The sequence below is a fragment of the Hyperolius riggenbachi genome, chromosome 1 (assembly GCF_040937935.1).
Source record: "Hyperolius riggenbachi isolate aHypRig1 chromosome 1, aHypRig1.pri, whole genome shotgun sequence".
Lineage (NCBI taxonomy): Eukaryota > Metazoa > Chordata > Amphibia > Anura > Hyperoliidae > Hyperolius > Hyperolius riggenbachi.
Window position 1 is genome coordinate 272,053,434 of NC_090646.1, and position 19,869 is coordinate 272,073,302.

General features: G+C 39.5%; 1 protein-coding gene across 1 annotated transcript in view; it reads left to right on the forward strand.

The window, feature by feature from the left end:
* Positions 1 to 19,869, forward strand: part of DNAH6 (dynein axonemal heavy chain 6) — a 443,662-nt gene that overhangs the window by 247,709 nt on the left and 176,084 nt on the right. The window contains exons 51-54 of the mRNA XM_068233571.1: positions 1,662 to 1,829; positions 5,012 to 5,247; positions 15,035 to 15,296; positions 18,810 to 18,933. Of these exons, the coding sequence (XP_068089672.1) occupies positions 1,662 to 1,829; positions 5,012 to 5,247; positions 15,035 to 15,296; positions 18,810 to 18,933 (790 nt within the window). The remainder of the gene's footprint in view (positions 1 to 1,661; positions 1,830 to 5,011; positions 5,248 to 15,034; positions 15,297 to 18,809; positions 18,934 to 19,869) is intronic.

Below are 19,869 nucleotides of genomic sequence, written 5' to 3' on the forward strand. Positions count from 1 at the left end.
GGGACAGGAGGTGGGCCCATGGAGAGGGATGGAGGAATGATGTCAGTCCCCCTCCCCACTTCTGCACCCAAACGAGCAGTGGCCAGGGAGGAAAGGGGGAAGGATGACGCCCTGACCCAGGATGCCACCTGAGGAAGAGGTATCACCTGGTGTCATGGGCGGTGCCCTTTTCTTGCACACATAATGAGTGGGTGGAAGTAAAGAATTTTAGGGATGAAAATTTTAAAAATCATAGAGAATATATGATTTATAATTGCCAGATTTTGTAGTGCTGGTAGTCTTTGCTCTTAGACTGTTCTTCTTACTGCAGTCACGATTCACGATATTTAGTGCCTGGTGATTCAAATATCTGTTCCTCATCTTGGAGCTATTCTTCAAATGTATTTCCATGATTTCTTCAACAAACATAAATCTGCCAAAGTACCAGTGCTGCTTATACATTATATATTTTGTATTAAAAAAAATGCAATGTGTGTATTTCTGCTTTTCATGCTTTGTTGACAATCCGCCTCCTTAGACAACATGCTAACCTATAACAACTGATCAACAATCAACTTTTATTGCCATGCCTGTGGTAAACTGTGAAAGACTACCTAATTCCATTTACAAACAAAGGAGACAAGGCAGATCCCACTAAGCAAAACTGCTTTTGTTATATAAAATGCATAGAAGTGACATTTTGAAATGTCTTTGTTTGAACTTATAGGATATCTATTATATTTAGTTTTTTAGAAAAATATATACATTTACAAATGAAAATGTGATATTTGTTTGCAGCTTCATCTGATGGTTTTACTTGCAAGAAAAGTCTTTTTCTGAAAATCCGCACATGCTAGATGCACACATGCTAGATGGTTTATAGCCAAGGCAGCCAATTGGGGCCCTCTCTGCTGAGAATCTACTGTGTGTACAGTGTCCCGTTATCCCCTCTCGGTGCGTCAGTGAGCGATCTGCCTGGCAGATTGATTCAACTGAGCACAGACCGAGGGCATAGTTCTCCTCACATCACTAGCTTTGTGCTGCTCCATTGTGTGCTGCTACGTTTTCCTCCTCCCTCGCATTGAAACAGAACACATCACTAGCCTGCAGGCCAGCAGTGCATCTGTACAGCCTTGACCTGAACTGTTGCCCACCGGATTGAGTCACAATCCTGGGAGACAGTCCTTGTATGTGTGTACGAGGCCTGGAATATCAGTGACCATGTCATAAGACATGCCTGTTCTAATGTCAGGCTCTTGTTTACTGCACCAGAAAAGTGAGATGGTTTTCTGCTTACAAAATGTTACCATTCATAGCAACAGGTGGGTGGATTGTAGTAGTACAATCTGTACTATTTCTTATGCCTTCCGGATCGGTTCTGGATAACCATGAGCTTTCTGGGTATTTCTGTATGCCCTTGGTTATACTTCAAATAAAATATTTTTGAAAATCTATATTTTGTACTATAAGCAATGAATATACAGTATAAAGTAGATAAACTAAAATACACTATACAGATAGATTCTAATAAAGTAAAAGTGAAAGATTCGCTCAGTAGTTTCACAGTAATTGGCAAGATACCTAGTAATTGTTTAGTGTCCATGACCCAAGTACTTTAGATACACTCTGAAAATCCTAGTAGGTGGTGGAACAGTTTTAATATTTGCTGTTTTTGGTTGTAGGCACGGGACCGTGTTAAGAATGGATTGAGTAAGCTATCAGAGACAAACGTTCTTGTTGATAAGATGAAGGTTGAACTTTCGGCCTTGGAGCCTGTACTTAAGCAGAAGTCTATTGATGTTGAAGCCTTAATGGAGAAACTGTCTGTAGACCAGGAAAGAGCAGATCAGGTAAGCTTTACTAGAAGTAATTGGTAAGTTCACAGACTTTCAACAAGGTTTGTTTGACATTATCATCTGCAAGAAAAAGTTCAAGTACAACTAATATATAGTGCTACTTAAGGTGGCCACTAATGGTACAATGTCTAGCGAAAAATAATTTGAGCAATCAGAAATTCTGATCGGATAGGTTGTAAAAATTTTCCATTGATGGGCACAATCGATTACAAACAATTATAAAAATAGTCATCCGATCTGATTTTCGTCAAACCAAAATTTGGATTTTCTAGTTGGTTGTGATAGATAGGAAGCAAAGATTAGTTTGTTGATGGTGTAGTGAATGATTTTTCTTATGATCAGAATTTCTGATCGCTCGAACAATTTTTCCCTAGAAATTGGACTGTTAGTGTCCACCTTTAGACTGACAGAAAACATTGGGAGCTTGATTTATTAAGGTTCTCCAGAGGTGGAGAACATTCTTGACTTAGTGTAGTGATACTACTACATCTGTGCTGAATGTTTTTAGACATTGGCCCATATGAAATTAACCTTTTCATATTCTTTTTAAAATATTCTTTACGCATTTTGAAAAGTACCTAAAAGTTAGTGAGAAAAAGTACTATCAGCATTATTTTGAGTATTTTCTTGCTTGCTGTGGGTTTAAAAGGCAAGGTGTGAAAATATCACCTAGGAGAAGACTCAGGAGAAAAAGTGAAATGCATATGGGCTATCGTTTGCTATTACATTGCAAATACTTTCAACCATAACAGGGGTCCAGGCACCAATAATAACACTGATCAATCATGTAGTATACTTCTATTGCTGATTTCGTTTCTTCTCAAGCATAAAACTTTACTTACTGCCTCTGTTAACATTCTCTGTACATATTGACTACAGATGTTTTGAGCACTTTAATAGTGGGATCATTAAAAGTATGGCTGAGCACATACGCCACATGCATGCACTTGTCATCAAGTATAATAAGGCCTCAGTCTGCAGCATACATATCAGCCTGAACACAGGTGGGTTGCTGAAAAGTATGAGGTCCACTAGAGAAGGTATAATGGGTACTAATCCATGAATGGGTCTGTAACTTGGACACGGCCTACTAGTACTGTATATGCTGCCTTGCCTGAAAACACCAATGTGCCTATGGACATGTGGATACCTCAAAGAATAGCTGTACTATGATTCCTGTCTAATGACCCCAACAATTAGGAAGGAATTACAAAATAAACTCAGATACAAAGGGAGGGTCAAGGTTAAACATTTTTTTTTAAACAATTTTTATTGAAGAGGAGATAGAACAAAATTATAATACAATAATTCACAATCGCAAGAGCATAGAAGGGGAGCAATCACTATAGAATAAATAACATACCATAAAGGCATCATCTAGAACCTTATAAGATTACACATCAACCGACACAAGAACAGCATAACAAACAAAGTAAAGTCTTAAAGGGATACTATTGATTAACATGTTTTTTCCAATTGAGATAGGAAATGTTTGGGAAGTGCTGCTAAGTACTGGTGTATAAATTTCACTGCTTATCTATTTGATTACTGTTATCTAATTCCTTTCACATTTTTCTGATGGCAGTCTGCTCAAATTCTGATGGCAGACTCAGCCATGAGGGGTGGGGGGAAATTCCCTCACTGTGTATGCAGAGAGCTCTGTCAGAGACAGGCAGAGCTTTCTCTCACAGAGAGCAGAGGAAATGTATCTTATGTGCAAAATAAACATTTGTAATTCTGTAGTGTGTGAAACCCGATACCTGCTTACAAACAATCTGCTTCAACATTACACTGCTCTTAGCATGTCAGACTGCAGAGATTCATACCTCTGCAAATGAGACATTCCAAACGTAGCTAAAATCTACACACAATAAATTAAAGCTTTTGCCTCTGATATTTAAAATGAATAGCAGGAAAATGTTAACACAGCTACTTAGACATTATTTGTACATTGTTATTTTAGAACACTTGGACATTGATAGTATTCCGTTAACTAGCCGCACAATATGACACACTGTCAATTTTCCCATGATTCCCATTAATCTCTTAATACTATTGCGTTTGCCTAAAAGACAAAAAACATTTTAAATCATTATTGAATATGCCTCAGAACATGCTGAACAACAACATTATGTATAGAAGCCAGAAAACATATGTATGAAAAAGGAAGTTAGCCCTGCAGCGAAGAACACAGGAGCAATGCAACCCAGGTAGTATATGATAATGGGGTTAATCAATACATTAGGAAGCTTAAAGCAAGAGAAGTGCAATGTAGCACATGACCAGATCAGGGGTAAAATTTGGGGTAAAAAAAGAGATAAACTCAACTGTCATGTTAAAAGATTCCCGTAAGTACAATCTGTGAGATACTGTGATGCAGATAAACAACATACTGTAGAGTACACTAACAATCTCTGGACAGAAAAATGTTCTTAAAGTGTATCTAAACTTTGGCTTACATTTTAATGTTCATTTGACAACGAACATGATAACAATGATCAATTACATTTTATGTTCTCCTGTATGCTATGATTATAAGGATAAGTTTACTTTGTCTCTGTCATTGACTGTTGCTGAGCTATTTGCTTTACTTCCTTTCTCCTCAATGCAGACTCAGCCAGCCATGGTAGCTGCTCCCTGCCCTATCCCCTCTATCGAGTGTGTAAATATTGTTATCTCCGGGAAGCTTGGAGGCAGTGTGTTAGATGCAGGGAATATCATTTTCTGGAATCCTACACATTGCTCTGTGCAAGTGTCAGGGTACTGTATATGGAACATTTTCAACAAATTGATTGTTACCCTGCCTTACCACTTTGCACACCTACACATTTAATCATGTTTAACAGATAACAATATTGCTACTGCTACACTTCTGCTGCTAAATGCAGCACAAAGCTATGCAACTACCCGTTACATCTAACACATTAAGAACATTCCAAAGTGTATGGCTGGCTTCACCCACCCACATTCTGTGCTTCTCAACCCATGTTGCAGTCCATAGATTCCACTTTTCCAATCATTACCCATATTTCTGCCTGTCCTACACTCTTCCACTGTACAACATATGTTTTCTAGCAGTCTAAAATGCACTGTTAACAGCAAAAGCATGCCTACATGTCTGTGCTTCTGGTTGCTAAACCTTCATTCAAATTTTGCCAAACTATCTACCCTTGCAGGTGCGACGAATAGTGAAAGAGGATGAGGCTATTGCTAAAGTTAAAGCAGAAGAAACTCAAGCTATTGCTGATGATGCCCAGAGAGACCTTGATGAGGCTATGCCTGCCTTGGAAGCAGCCAATAAAGCTTTGGACTCTTTGGATAAAGCAGACATATCTGAAATTCGAGTGTTTACTAATCCACCAGACATGGTCATGACTGTTATGGAAGCTATATGTATTCTACTCAATGCCAAGTAAGGAAAATAATGAGGATGATCATACTAATGTTATCTATTCAAGGCAAACTACATATAAATAGCACAGGTTTTTTATTACATTTACTAATGGTTTGATATTTATGTTAGAAATAAAACAGCATGGCTTTCATGGAACCTAATGATAGTATCTTTGATGTAGCTTGTGATCTTTTTTTGTTTTTTTATTAGTTATGGAATTATCCTAATGAGATGCATGTGTCATATAAAATTACTTCACCACCCAGCATCCCACTGTGTTCGCCTCTGCAATGCTTTATGTGTTTAAAAAATTCTGTTTATGGAATAGCACTGACTTCCTGCCATACAAAACTTTTAGTAATTATGTACTGCTCTTTGCTGGATAATGAAAGTAGAGTTCCCTTTGTACAGGTGCAATTCGAAAAATTAGAATATCGTGAAAAAGTTAATTTATTTCAGTAATTCAACTTAAAAGGGGAAACTAATACATGAAATAGGAACCCTTTGCAGGTGTTTTAAATTAAATAGCTGATTAGAGTCTGACACTTTGAGCCTAGAATATTGAACATTTTTACTTTTTTTTTTTTTTTTTTTTTTAGAATCTTTATTTATACCAAAAATTTTTTACAAAAACCATCAATAATACATATCAATACATATCACATATCCTGGTATCCACCAGTTACATCGTTCTGGTCCCTTTTCAAGGGGGCCATTTCTGCTTAAAATGGATACTCCTAGTGGACGTCATATTAACAAGCAGGTGTAAACCTTATATCACCATATTATACTGTTAATTCACCTCCATTCCCATCACTATATGTTCGATCATACTTTCTACCATCCACCCATGGTCTGATAGTCCTTCATTTCCGCCCACAACTCTGCCCATTTTTACAATAATCTATTGGTCAGAGATTTAGATTTTTGGGTTTTCATAAGCTGTAAGCCATAATCATACTAATCAAAATTATAACTAATAAAGGCTTGAAATATCTCACTTTGCATGTACTGAATCTATTTTATATATTCGTTTCACCTTTTAAGTTGAATTACTGATATAAATGATCTTTTTGCATGATAGTTGACTGTTTTAATGCAATCATCTTCCATAGCACTGCACAAAATAAATACAAGAAATGAATGGATAATACAAAGGTAGAATACAACATAAATATGACAGTTATTAATACAGATAGCTGTCCAAAAATATAGAGTGGTGACAAGAAACAGTAAGAGAACTCTGCCATAGCAAACTTACAATCTACTGGGATAGAGGAAGAAACTAAATGGCCCTTATTTAATTCACCTTTTCCATTAAGTTTTCTCCTCTGGGATAATGTTGTAATGATCCGCTCAGCTGTCTGCACAGACAGACAGCTGTTTGACCATTCCTTAAGTCTGTGGGCTGCAGGTCTCTGGAAGAGAGACCTGTCTTTTCTTTTCAAGTTTCAGATCTGCTCTGCTGCTGAGGGATTTGCATACATTTGTTATGCAAATCGCCTAGCTGCCTCCTTTGAAGGCTGGCAGTATAAAAGCCAGGTTCTCCCAGAATCCTTTGCTGGTCATCCTTCATGGTTTGTTACATTCTCCTAGAGTATCAGCCCTGTTTGTTTGCTAAAGTTTATCTTAGAGTAATTCTTGGGACTGCACTAGGCAGCTCCTCTAGTGCAGTTAGATTGCTTTATCTGTTTTGTCTGTGTTGCCTCTTTGCTGCGATTGTCCTGTCACCAGCGGTGGTCGACAGGAAATTGTTCTGTCTGTCTGGGGGTGCTAACCAGAGCAGCGGTGGCTACTGGTAGCCCTTCTGTTCATCTGTTTGGATCGCACTAGCCTCTAGCGGTAGCGGCTGTGGATCCTTCTGATCTGTATTCTTGGAGTGTAAGCTGGAGCAGCGGTTGCTACTAGCTACCTCATCTGTCTGTCTTGTTTGGATTGCACTAGCCTCTAGCGGTAGCGGCTGTGGATCCTTCTGATCTGTCTTTCTGGAGTGTAAGCTGGAGCAGCGGTTGCTACTAGCTACCTCACCTATCTCCCTTGCAGTGGATCCTGCTAAACCTATTCTGTACTTGGTTCACACTCGCTCTGGCGGAAAGAGCAGTGGATCTTTCCTGTCCTGTCCCTGAACCCGGATCGCACTCCCTCTGGCGGAAGAGCGGTGGATCTTATCTGTCCTATTCCTGTTTTCCGTTCGTCTGCCTGTCTTGTCTGATACGAACGCTTGCTGTAGGCTCGGTGAGGTAACCGTTAAGCAAGCGCTCGCGTTCTCTATTTTCGTGTTTGTGTGTCATTAGTTAGTGAGGGTGGCGTGCTTGTCTCTGTTGCCCTTAACGTGCGGAGACCGTGGCGTAAACGCGTTCGCTGTTGCGAATGAGTGTGGTGTTCGCGTTTAGCTAGCGTTTGTTGTTTTCCTTATCTCTCATTGTGGTTTGCTGTGCCTTTGCTCCTCTCGAGCTCTGTCTTGATTCGGTCTTGTGTCACTTCTGGCAATCGCCTCTCTCCTGCAATTGCGTTCCCGCTTTGTTTCTGCTAATGTGTGTTCCCCGTCGCTGGGTGGCGACCAGTTTGGTGGACACACATTTAGTCTGTCTCTGTGCTCTCTCTCTTAGAGGGCTATCGTGCCCTGCTTTGCCTTTATCTGTACAATTCCCATCTGGCATCTGTGCTCGTGTGGAGGCTGTGCTCGTCTGCACTGCACAGCTCCATCTGCCGGTGGGAATTGCCCTCTACAGGTGCATAGCACCTAACCTGGGTTCTACCTAATTATACGCTTGTGGAGGATTTCCGCTGTGTCAGTGCGCATCTTGTGCGCTGACCACAGAAACTATGCCGCAATCGTTACAAATGTTTTATCTTCTGTTTAAAATAACTTTTCAGCACTCTGCAATTGAAAACGTGACAAAAAGTAGGTGAAAAAGTATGATTAAAATTATTCTGTGTATTTTCTTGGCTGCTGGTGCTTTAAAAGGCATTTTATTGATAAGGTGTGAAAATATTAACTTGGAAAAAATTATATGAAAAAGTTATCCTAGTTAAGGACAATCCTGACTTGTCCTAAAACTAAAAAAATAGCTGGAGTTGGTAAGGATGAGTCAGGCTTGTCCAGTAATTACTATTACTCACCTGCAGCATCACTGGCATGTGGAATCCCTCACTGGCACCTTTGCAGCTTTCCTGTGCGCGAATTCCCCTCTTCTTCACCGCGATCCCCGGCAGTGATCTCCTCTTCTTCCTCCTTTGTCTGCTTCCTGTCCTCTGGCAATCACGTCCCCCAGCATGCCCCTCTGATGATGCTGCATGGGCCCCCTGGTGTCAGGTGTACACAGCATCATGAAATCAGCAAGCAAATTCAGTTTTTTTTGTATTGGATTCAATACAAACATCTGTATTGGATCCAATATAAAAACTTCTAATTGTAAAAGAAAAAAAAAAGTGATATGGGCAGCACTACTGCCCATAGCAACAAATAATAAAGTAAAAAAAAAAAACATTTTTACATTGTATGCATACTTGCAGACAACTTGTAAGATCGTTATTTGCAAGCAGTTCGCAAAAATGTTTTCAATATAAAGAAACACTTACAAAAATTGTACTGGTTTTGGTACAAAAATTGCAGGGCAATTAAACACCAGGGAGGTTAATTGAATATGGGCCACATTAAGTTAGTAAGTAAGCTGTATATTGCTTGTTGTTGAGGTCTACATTCTACTGGAAGTAGACTTTGGTCAGGAGTGCCCTGTGGTAAAATTATATCCTTGCCTGAAAAGGTAAGTTTTATCATTGTGTTTATAGGATGCAAAAATTACAAAGTGGTAAATGTGTTGTCAGAGGCAGTTCTAAAAAAAGGGAGAAGCCTGTGACAAATCTTGTATATGTTAATGTGAAGAGGTGATTCTAGTAAAGGCCCCCTTGAAGTTTTACACATTTTGTCATATTACTGGCACAAACATGAATCAATTTTATTGGAATTCCACGTGAAACACCAATACAAAGTGGTGTACACGTGAGAAGTGGAACGAAAATCATACATGATTCCAAACATTTACAAATAAATAACTGCAAAGTGGTGTGTGCGTAATTATTCTGCCCCATTTGGTCTGATTGCAGTCAGTTTCCCATAGATATTGCCTGATGAGTGCTAATGACTAAATAGAGTGCACGTGTGTAATCTAATGTCAGTACAAATGCAGCTGCTCTGTGATGGCCTCAGAGGTTGTCTAAGAGAATATTGGGAGCAACAACACCATGAAGTCCAAAAAGCACACCAGACAGGTCAGGGATAAAGTTATTGAGAAATTTAAAGCAGACTTAGGCTACAAAAAGATTTCCAAAGCCTTGAACATCCCACGGAGCACTGATCATTCAGAAATGGAAGGAGTATGGCACAACTGTAAACCTACCAAGACAAGGCCGTCCACCTAAACTCACAGGCCGAACAAGGAGAGCACTGATCAGAAATGCAGTCAAGAGGCCCATGGTGACTCTGGATGAGCAGCAGAGATCTACAGCTCAGGTGGGGGAATCTGTTTATAGAACAACTATTAGTCATGCACTGCACAAAGTTGGCCTTTATGGAAGAGTAGCAAGAAGAAAGCCATTGTTAACAGAAAAGCATAAGAAGTCCTGTTTGCAGTTTGCCACAAGCCATGTGGGGGACACAACAAACATGTGGAAGAAGGTGCTCTGGTCAGATGAGACCAAAATGGAACTTTTTGGCCAAAATGCAAAACGGTATGTGTGGCGGAAAACTAACACTGCACATCACTCTGAACACACCATCCCCACTGTCAAATATGGTGGTGGCAGCATCATGCTCTGGGGGTGCTTCTCTTTAGCAGGGACAGGGAAGCTGGTTAGTGTTGATGGGAAGATGGATGGAGCCAAATACAGGGCAACATTAGAAGAAAACCTCTTGGAGTCTGCAAAAGACTTGAGACTGGGGTGGCGGTTCACCTTCCAGCAGGACAACGACCCTAAACATATAGCCAAGGCAACAATGAAATGGTTTAAAACAAAACATATCCGTGTGTTAGAATGGCCCAGTCAAAGTCCAGATGTAAATCCAATCGAGAATCTGTATCAAGATCTGAAAACTGCTGTTCACAAACGCTGTCCATCTAATCTAACTGAGCTGGAGCTGTTTTGCAAAGAAGAATGGGCAAGGATTTCAGTCTCTAGATGTGCAAAGCTGGTAGAGACATACCATAAAAGACTGGCAGCTGTAATTGCAGCAAAAGGTGCTTCTACAAAGTATTGACTCTAAGGGTTGAATCATTACACACATGACTTCCGGGTTCCGGCGCCCGCGAGATGGATGTAAGCGCCTAAAACTCTGACAAGCCGCGGCCCACACCAGCAAAATTAACAGCATGCAGCCCACCATCTCACCCGCAACATCTATCAGACGGTAAGCAGAGCCCCCGCACACACTTCAAAAGGTGGATGGAGCAATATCTCACCCGCTCCAAGACAAAACAACGATTCTCAATTAACAGCTTGAAAAGCGAACTTTTGCCTCTATCTTCTAGAGTAGATAGTTCTTCCTGGTCTACTTTGGTGGTAAAATTAACCACTACCACCATAAAATACTTGGGTGTTACCCTTTCTAAGGATCCTACCCAGTTACACAATCTAAATTTTGTACCGCTCATACGTGGTATAAAATCCCAATTAGAGAGTTGGCAAAATCTACCTTTGGGCTTTGCAGGCAGACTTGAACTGATTAAGATGGTCTCCAAGGGAAGACTCCTTTATCCTTTACAGACAATCCCACTCCTCCTGAAATACCGGATTGTAATGTTACTTAATACACTCTGGTCCAAATTCATATGGAAGGGAAGAAAACCCAGAATGTCAAGAATTAAATTAGCGCTTCCAAACGGTACTAGGAGGCTTAAATCTCCCGTCTATAAGAGATTACAATTTGGCGTCTCTCCTCCGACACGTACATGATTAGATTACAGGAAATAAACACTATTCTAACACCAAACTAGAGAGTGAACAAGCCATTCCTTGGTCATTAGCAGGTCTCCTCCATGCTCAGTATAAAAATCTACCATTACGTCTGAAACATAATGCAGTCTTCAGAGATACAATCGCTACATGGAAGGCAGATCGGAAAAAATGCAACCTTCAATTTAAAATATCTAAATATCTCCCAATTTGGGGTAACCCCAACTTCCCGATTAGTATCCAACAGAAATAATTTTCAAGATGGGATGAAAAAGGTCTCAGGAATTTGGGTAATATGTTTGACATACAGAATGGTAAATGGATAACGTTCCCAGAACTAAGAGAAAAATATGGATTGCCCACAAGCGATTTCTTGCAATATGCTCAGGTACGCTCGATGGTCTCACAAAATATTAGTTCGTTAAAAACTATTATGACTCCCACTAAATTTGACACACTTCTGAGGCCAGGTAACACTATCCGATCTTTGGCTGAATTTTACCAAGCCTTAAAATAGTTAGATAGCAAAACTATAGCAATTAACTCAATGAAAAAATGGGAAGACATATTGCAGGAGGAGGGGGTAGGAGAGCATATATTATCAGGAAATATGGTGGTGAGAAAGGTCATTAAAGATGAGGTCGTCCCATTTACTATTTATTCATAGAGGCAAATATACCTTCGACATCAAATATATATATATATATATATATATATATATATATATATATATATATATATATATATATATATATATATATATATATATATATATTTTTTTTTTTTTTAATAACTAGTGTCTTTGTTATCTTTCTTTGACCAAGCTCAATAAGAATTGTTTAAAAAAATAATAATAATAATTACGCACACCCCACTTTGCAGTTATTTTTTTTATTTGTTCAGTGAGATGAGTGAAGCATGATGGGGAGGAATCGAAGAGTGTGTGCTGGAGTGAAGGATTATGCTCTGAAGCTTCATGGTATTTTGTCAAGTTTCTCAGTGAAATACTTGGCAAAACCTTCAGATGACAAGAAGGAGAAATGACAGTCAGAGTAAAGAGTTATACGAGTTAAAAAGCTGTTATAGATTTGTTGGAGTGTGAGACTATGAACGTGAATTCTCAAAGTCACTTAGGACTTGTTTGTATAACCAAAAGTTCACATCTGCATTACATTTTTTCCAATTATTCCAGTGATGCTCAGCCACTTTGGATTTCCCCTTTAGATGTTTAGTGTGTTTGGTCTGTCAAGGTTCATCGGTTGATGAGAGGAGTGCAGGTATTGTTGAGAGGGGCAACAGAGTTCATCATTGATGGTACTGAGTTATGATAGTGTACAACTGCTGTCTCAGGATCAATGGTGAAGGTTATGTTGAGTAGAGATTGCAAAACATCTAGGAGGAGTACAAATCTAAGTTTTGATAGTTTGTGTGCTGGCTGGTTTGTGTGTTTATATGCAGGGGTTGATCTGAGTCATACTATGTACATGATAAATGTACATGATCCCTGTAAAAAATGTAAGTCCCTCTCCAATTAAACTATGTGCAGAGGTTGCTTAAGAGACAAACTGAAGATGAATGGTAGTAGTCTGTGATGAGAGAGTGGAAAAGGAGAGCAGTAAAATCAGTAAGAGAGCGGAGTTGGATATATGTGCGATCATTACCCATACATGGTAGTGAAAGAAGTTTATGGAAGCAGAATTGTTAGTGTTAACAGGGATGTTAATCCTCCCATAACAATAGAACTATCAGTGGAAATGAACTAACGAAGCAGAGACGTGATTATGGAAAAGATGATTTTGCAAGGAGGGAGAGAGAGAGTCGAGAGATGGTATATGAGTGGCAGTGGCAAAAAAGCAGCATTCAGATAGCAGAAGGCTTACACCACCACCATGACTTTTAACACTTTAAGGCAGTGGTCCTCAAACTACGGCTCGTGGGCCAAATGCAGCCCGCCGAGGCTTTTTCACCGGCCCTATAAACACAAATTGTATAACTTATAGATGTGGCCCACTACACCTTTAAATATCGGTGGCTCGCATATAGAATAGTAGTGCTGACAGCATCCATCCACAAACTGTAGAAGACAGCGAGCAGTCATTCGCTGGCTTCCAATCCAATTCTGCATCAGATGACACTGCTGTCCAACTGGACGGCAGTTTTTCACCTGGGTATGCTTCACTGTCTGGTGCACAAAGACATTCTTTGGGCGCTGCATGACTGTATGGCTGCTGCTGGGAGGTCTCCTCCAGGCATGATTGGGGGAAATCAATACCTAGATTCAAATTAATGTTTTTCAACATCATTTTATGTATGCTCCGGCTCCCCAGCAGTCTGAGGTATGTTGACCCGGCCCTTGGACGAAAATGTTTGAGGACCCCTGCTTTAAGAGGTATGAAACTTGGCCCACCGTAAGAGCAGGTGCAGCAGGTGAAACAGTATTAGATGAAGTCAACCATGTTTTAGTGATCCCTAGGAACATACCAGAGTTGGTAATAAACAGGTTGTTGTGAATCAGGCAAAATTAGTACAGAGGGATCTGGCAAGCCAAAGGGCGCCAGATGCAAGTGGGGTAGGAGTACAGGATGTTTGTTGAGATGTCACCAGCCCTGGAAGAGGCAGCAGAGATAGGGATGGAGAAGAAATTTGCAAGTTTCAGAGTTTTGTTTAGAAGTGAAAATGGAGAAGTGAGTATGTTGTAATGAACAAAAGTGCATAGAAAGTGGGAAGAGTAGAGGGTAATAGTGAGTCACAAATGTACAATGAGTTGCAAACAGTGGTTGGTGTAGTGCTTTAAGTGGTTTTGGTATAACTTGGAAAAGCAAGAACACAGTGAATAGGAGAGAAACATTGTAAAAGGAAGTGTATTGATTCAGCCTACTGAAGGTAGCCACTAACGATACAACTTGCTAAACAATCGTTTCAATTCCTTGTATGGACCACTGTAAATGATCGTTTAGGACCATTAATGGACAAAATTCTCCTAACCAATCCGATCAGATTGACAGAATCAATCCAAAAATGTGATCGAATTTCATTAATGTGATCTGATTGGTGAGGAGATTTTTGCCCATTAGTGGTCCTCAACTATCATTTCTGATTGTTCATATGGAGAATCGTTCATAAACAATTGTTCAGCAAATTGTATTGTTAGTGGCCACCTTAAGCTGTAGCTGGAAGACAGAGCCTGTGTCAGTTCCCTTCAGGTCTTTTCTGAATTAAATCTGGTTTAGCTATGATTACTCAAACCACACTTAAGATAATGCTTTTATATTAGGGAACACCACTTTTTACACATTATTTTTTGCAAAAGATGCAGAAGTATCAAAATGTACTTGTACAAAAGGAGGAATTGACTTATATACACAAGAGAAGGCCATTGGCATATAATAAATGCTCTTTGATTTTGCATTTCCATTTTTAATAAAAAGAAAACTATTTTCACTACAGAAATGGCTGTGCTAAAATACTTGCTGAATAAAATGAGTTTAACTAATTTGTACTTAGAAAAGGCATGAGCACAGGCAATAATCACAGTAATGAGCCAATAAGTTGAAATAAATGGTAATCTCTGAATCACTATGTTTAAATTGAGGGGAAAAAATCCTTGCAGAACAAATTACTGTTGAAAAGGTTGATGCATTTGAAAAAAAACAAGAAAGAAGAAATGAAGAATGCAATCAACATTTAACTTGTTTAAACTCATTTTTTTGTGGATTCAGGCTACATATTCAACATATAAATCCAGTGTGATAAATGTTGAAACCAATCAACAATTTAATGTATGTGTATGGCATATACTCCTGACAACTCCTTGAAACTAATCTTACAAACTAATTATTCACTTTTGTTCTAGACCTGATTGGACTACAGCCAAACAACTGCTGGGAGATGGCAATTTCCTCAAACGGCTTCTTGACTATGACAAAGAGAATATCAAGCCTCAGATTCTGCTAAAGTTACATAAATACATTTCTAACCCAAATTTTGTACCTGAAAAGGTAGAAAAGGTGTCCAAAGCATGCCGATCTATGTGCATGTGGGTCAGAGCCATGGATCTGTATTCCAGAGTGTTAAAAGAAGTGGAACCAAAAAAACAAAAGCTTGCTTCTGCACAGGTAATATCAACAATGTCTTAGGCTTAAAATATATTTACATGACTTAAGGTGGACACTAAAGATCCAATCCTTTTTATCCAAATTCACCAAATCTATGTAGTATAAGGGTAAATTGAGTGAATATATTGAATGGATAATTTAGGCAGTTGCCTTATAGTACATAGAAATGGTAAGATTGGATGAAAAGGATTGGATAGTTAGTGACCACCATTAGAAAACTATGTAACTGCAGTACTATGTCAGTTGTACTGGATAAAAGTTGAACTTTTTTGTTATTCAAAATGTACAAAAATATTGCGCTTTCATATTTCAGTCACATTCCCAAATAAGTTAAAGTTAGTGCATGGCAATTCTCTGCCCATGCTCTGGTACATAGGACATTTGTGAGGCGCTCAATGCCAGGCTCTAATTTTAGACTGGCACTGTTATTTGGCCTGATGAAATCAGTTTTTATATGCTCACAAAATGCATTGTCTAGTGCCTAGTGCAAATACATTTCACATTTTACACCGGTGTCTTCCTTGAGGTAAGCCAACTCACAGTTCACAATTTTAAAGTTTTATTTCCTCTGGGTGCTTCTTCTCCTTCCCCATTTTGAGCTTGTTCACAGTAAGTTGGGATGCTTGGTCTCTTTCTATTCCATTGATTGAGACTGCAATGCTTCACATAGCAACATATTGCTTAGCAACGCTCTGCCACAAACAATTTAATGTGTGATTAATGCATGTGAGTGAGTGGTTATAGAAAATGTTTAGGGAAAAGGAGGGATTTAAAGGTGGTGGCTGGATAGTGTAATGGTTAAGGACTCTGCCCCTGACACAGGAGACCTGGAATCGAATCTTGGCTCTGGCTGTTCAGTAAGCCAGCACCTATTCAATAGGAGATCTTGGGCAAGTCTCCCTAACACTGCTACTGCCTATAGAGCGCATCCTAGAGGCTGCAGCTCTTGTGCTTTGAGTCAGGAGAAAAGCGCAATATAAATGTTCTGTGTTTGTTTGTTTGTGTTAAAGAGAAGAGTAAGGAGTTTAGGATGGCTGAGCACATGGTCATAACTTGTAGCATATAAATAACAACAGCAACGTAGAGGATCTATGTCTACAGAAACCATCAAACCATGTGAGAACTGTTCACACCCTTGCAAACTACCGTAGATCTGTCTTTGGGGGGTGCATGGAGTAGTCTATTACCAGCATACCCAGTGTGGTAGAACCGAGAAGTTCTCTTGAAGGCATAAAGGAAGCCTTGAAGTTTGTCTTTTATGGAGGCAACACAATTCTTATGGATTCTGATGGTGACTATGAGTTACCTCTCTGGTTGGAACTATAGAATCCTCAAGATGTATCAGTAAAATGTGTTAAATATCCAGTAGTTAACATGCCCCCCTCCCCCCAATCCTCTACATATCCAACCACCAGCCTTGCACACCTTATCTACTCGCTGCATCCACCGACATTGTAAACCTAACCCCTTCTCTGTCTGTGCAGACATCCCAGCAGCCAACCCCTTCTCTGCCTGCACAGCAGCCTTCCAGGATACCCTTCTTTACATTTGCAACAAGCTAGTCCTTTAAGTAGTGCTTATGGCTTATGTTAATGTAATGTTTACTGTTTCTCAATTGGAAAATTAAAAAAAATGATTGAAAACAAATTATGCTCCACTCAACCAAAGGTGCTGGTGGTATGGCCCAGATTTATTAAAGTAATGTCTAATATGCGGTGGCAAGACTTTCCAACCTTTATCTGACTCATACAAGATCATAGGAAGAGTTGGTAAAACGTTTGTGAATAAGCGTTTGTGTGTTAGCAGTTATACGCATATAAAGTAAAAACTATTATTTAATAAATGCAGGACAGCCCAAAACTTTAAAAAAATTAATTGGTGTTTTGGATAGAACTCTTGCCGTGCAGTGCTAAGTTCCCTGTTCAAATCTGCACTAGGAAGACGTGATTTGCATGGAGTTTATAAGTTCTCCATGTGTTTGCGTGGGTTTCCTCTGGCACTCCATTTTCCTGGCACATCCCAGAAACAAATCGAAAAGTTAAATGGTTCCACCCCAAACTGAACTTAGACTATGCTCCATACATTAGACTGACTTTGGTAGGGATTAGATTGTGAGCTTCTCTTAAGGTCAGTTAGTGACATGGGAATGGACTAGGTAAGGGCTGTGAAAGATATAAAAGCTATATAAATCTACAGTAATAATAATAAAATCCAACAAGTATTTTCACACCACAACAAATGCACTATTGTTAATTCAAGAGCTGATCAACAGCCCTTACCGTAGACCCAAGGACAGGGTTGCAAACTCAGGCTACCTAACAGTTGAACATTTTTATATGTCCAGGCCGGGATTGCAGGATTGTTTACAACCTTTGGCGAATGAACATTAGAAAATCAGTCGCTAAAGTTTTATTGTTACAATCATGAGATGATTAAATGAGAAAGAGCCATCTTGGATAAGCTTACTACAGTAAAGTCCCTGTTATCCGGCCTGATGCAGGATATGTGCGCTTGTGTTGTTTGAGAATTCTAGTAACCAAGCCTACAATTAACACTAACCTCCCCCCATAGATGAAATGAAGAGCTGTGTGCAGCAGAAACAACTTACAAAACCTCTGGGAGCAGGTCCTCTTCACTCTCAGCTGCTCTGCTGCATCCTTTCTCTACAGGTCGGCTGCACGCACGTGACCGAATATGTGTCAGGTAACACATTGGGGAGCTGTTCAAGGATGCAGCACAGTAGCTATAGGAGTGAAGAGGACCGGTGCCCAGAGGTTTTGTAAACTGTTTCCACTGTGCACCACCCTGCAACATTAAAAAGGAAGGCCCACATTCCCCCCCCCCCCCCCCCTTCTCCAAGGCCACCAGTTGCTGGAGACTTCCTGATCCCTGAGTCACTGATAACTGTGATTGCTGTATATAAAACATTTAGAATAGTTCACCGTAGAATAGTGTAAAATAGTTCACTAAAGTAGGTAATGAAAATGAAAACAGATGAAATTGGTTACTTTCTAACACAGGGCTGTCCAACTCTAGTCCTCAAGGGCCAAGATCCTCACACATTTTTGGTACAGCTCAAATTAATGATGGGACTGAAACGGGAAATGTGTGGTTCATCACGTAGAACACCTTCCTCCATTTTCAGTCCATCCTAAACACTAGTAGGGATACGGACCTCAAGGCCTGGAGTTGGACAGCCCCTGTGCTAACAAAAGCTGGAGTGCAATATGGGTGGCCACTCTTGTAGAGGTAATGGACAGATTAACCATGCTTAAGCTAAGGGCAAGTGTTACAGGTCAAAAGTGAAGTAAAAAAAAACAAGGCACATTGCAGGTAGGTTTTTATTCAGTTAAATCTTGCCACACATCATAAAACCCTTTAATATACCAGCTTTCAGCATAAGTATTTTGATTGATTGATATATAGTGCTCGAGGCTTCATTTTCCAGTGTAATGTCTGTGGTGTAGCATACATTATATAAGGGGTGAAATTCTCACTGCTTTTTGTCTTCAGGCTGAACTTGATGCTACAATGGCTACTCTTCGAGAGAAGCAAAGGAAATTAAAAGAAGTGGAAGAACAGATTAAAGAGCTACAGGATCAATACGATAAAAGCCTTGGGGAAAAAGAAAGCCTTGGTATGCATTTTCGTTTTCCACTTCCAGCCTTACAAAAGAAGAAGTTTATGAGCTGCTAAGTGTAAAATATTAGCTAAATGAAAAGCAATTGATCATTTTTCACATCTGATAAGCATTTTATAGAGGACCCCAGGCAGAACTATTTTGCTTCAATTTTTGAAGGAGTAGGGTAGGGCTAGATTCTTTGTTAGATTTTATTATTTTCTGGGTTCTAGTCTAGAGAAAATGATTGCTTCTTCTTGTTCCAATGAGAGGGGAAGGGAAGCAACATTTCCACAACTGGGACAAAAACAGAAATCAATATTTGTATAGCAGGATAAATCAGGTTAGCTGTGAATTTGTTATTGGTATGCTACCTGTGTCCAGTTCAAAACATGCTCTTTGCTTTCTGTAATACTGAGAATTTGGGTAGGTTTCTCCTGATTTCTTGTTTTGTCATAGGGAGAAAAGTTAATGGAAAATCTCTCTGACATCATGCGGTCAGCATAAAATCACATCTGCTAACCCTTTCCCTCTATTTAAAGAGAATCTGTATTGTTAAAATCGCAGAAAAGTAAACATACCAGTGCGTTAGGGGACATCTCCTATTACCCTCTGTCACAATTTCGCTGCTCCTCGCCGCATTAAAAGTGGTTAAAAACAGTTTTAAAAAGTTTGTTTATAAACAAACAAAATGGCCACCAAAACAGGAAGTAGGTTGATGTACAGTATGTTCACACATAGAAAATACATCCTTACCCAAGCAGGCTGTATACATCCTTCCTTTTGTATCTCAAGAGATCATTATACACAGGCAGTGTGCATAGAAGGGCCAGGAGGGGGGAGATGCATCACAGAACCACAACACTGAAGAACTTAGCAGCCTTCCAGACACAGGCTGACAAGTCTGACAAGAGAGAGATAAGTTGATTTATTACAGAGATGGTGATAGTAGAA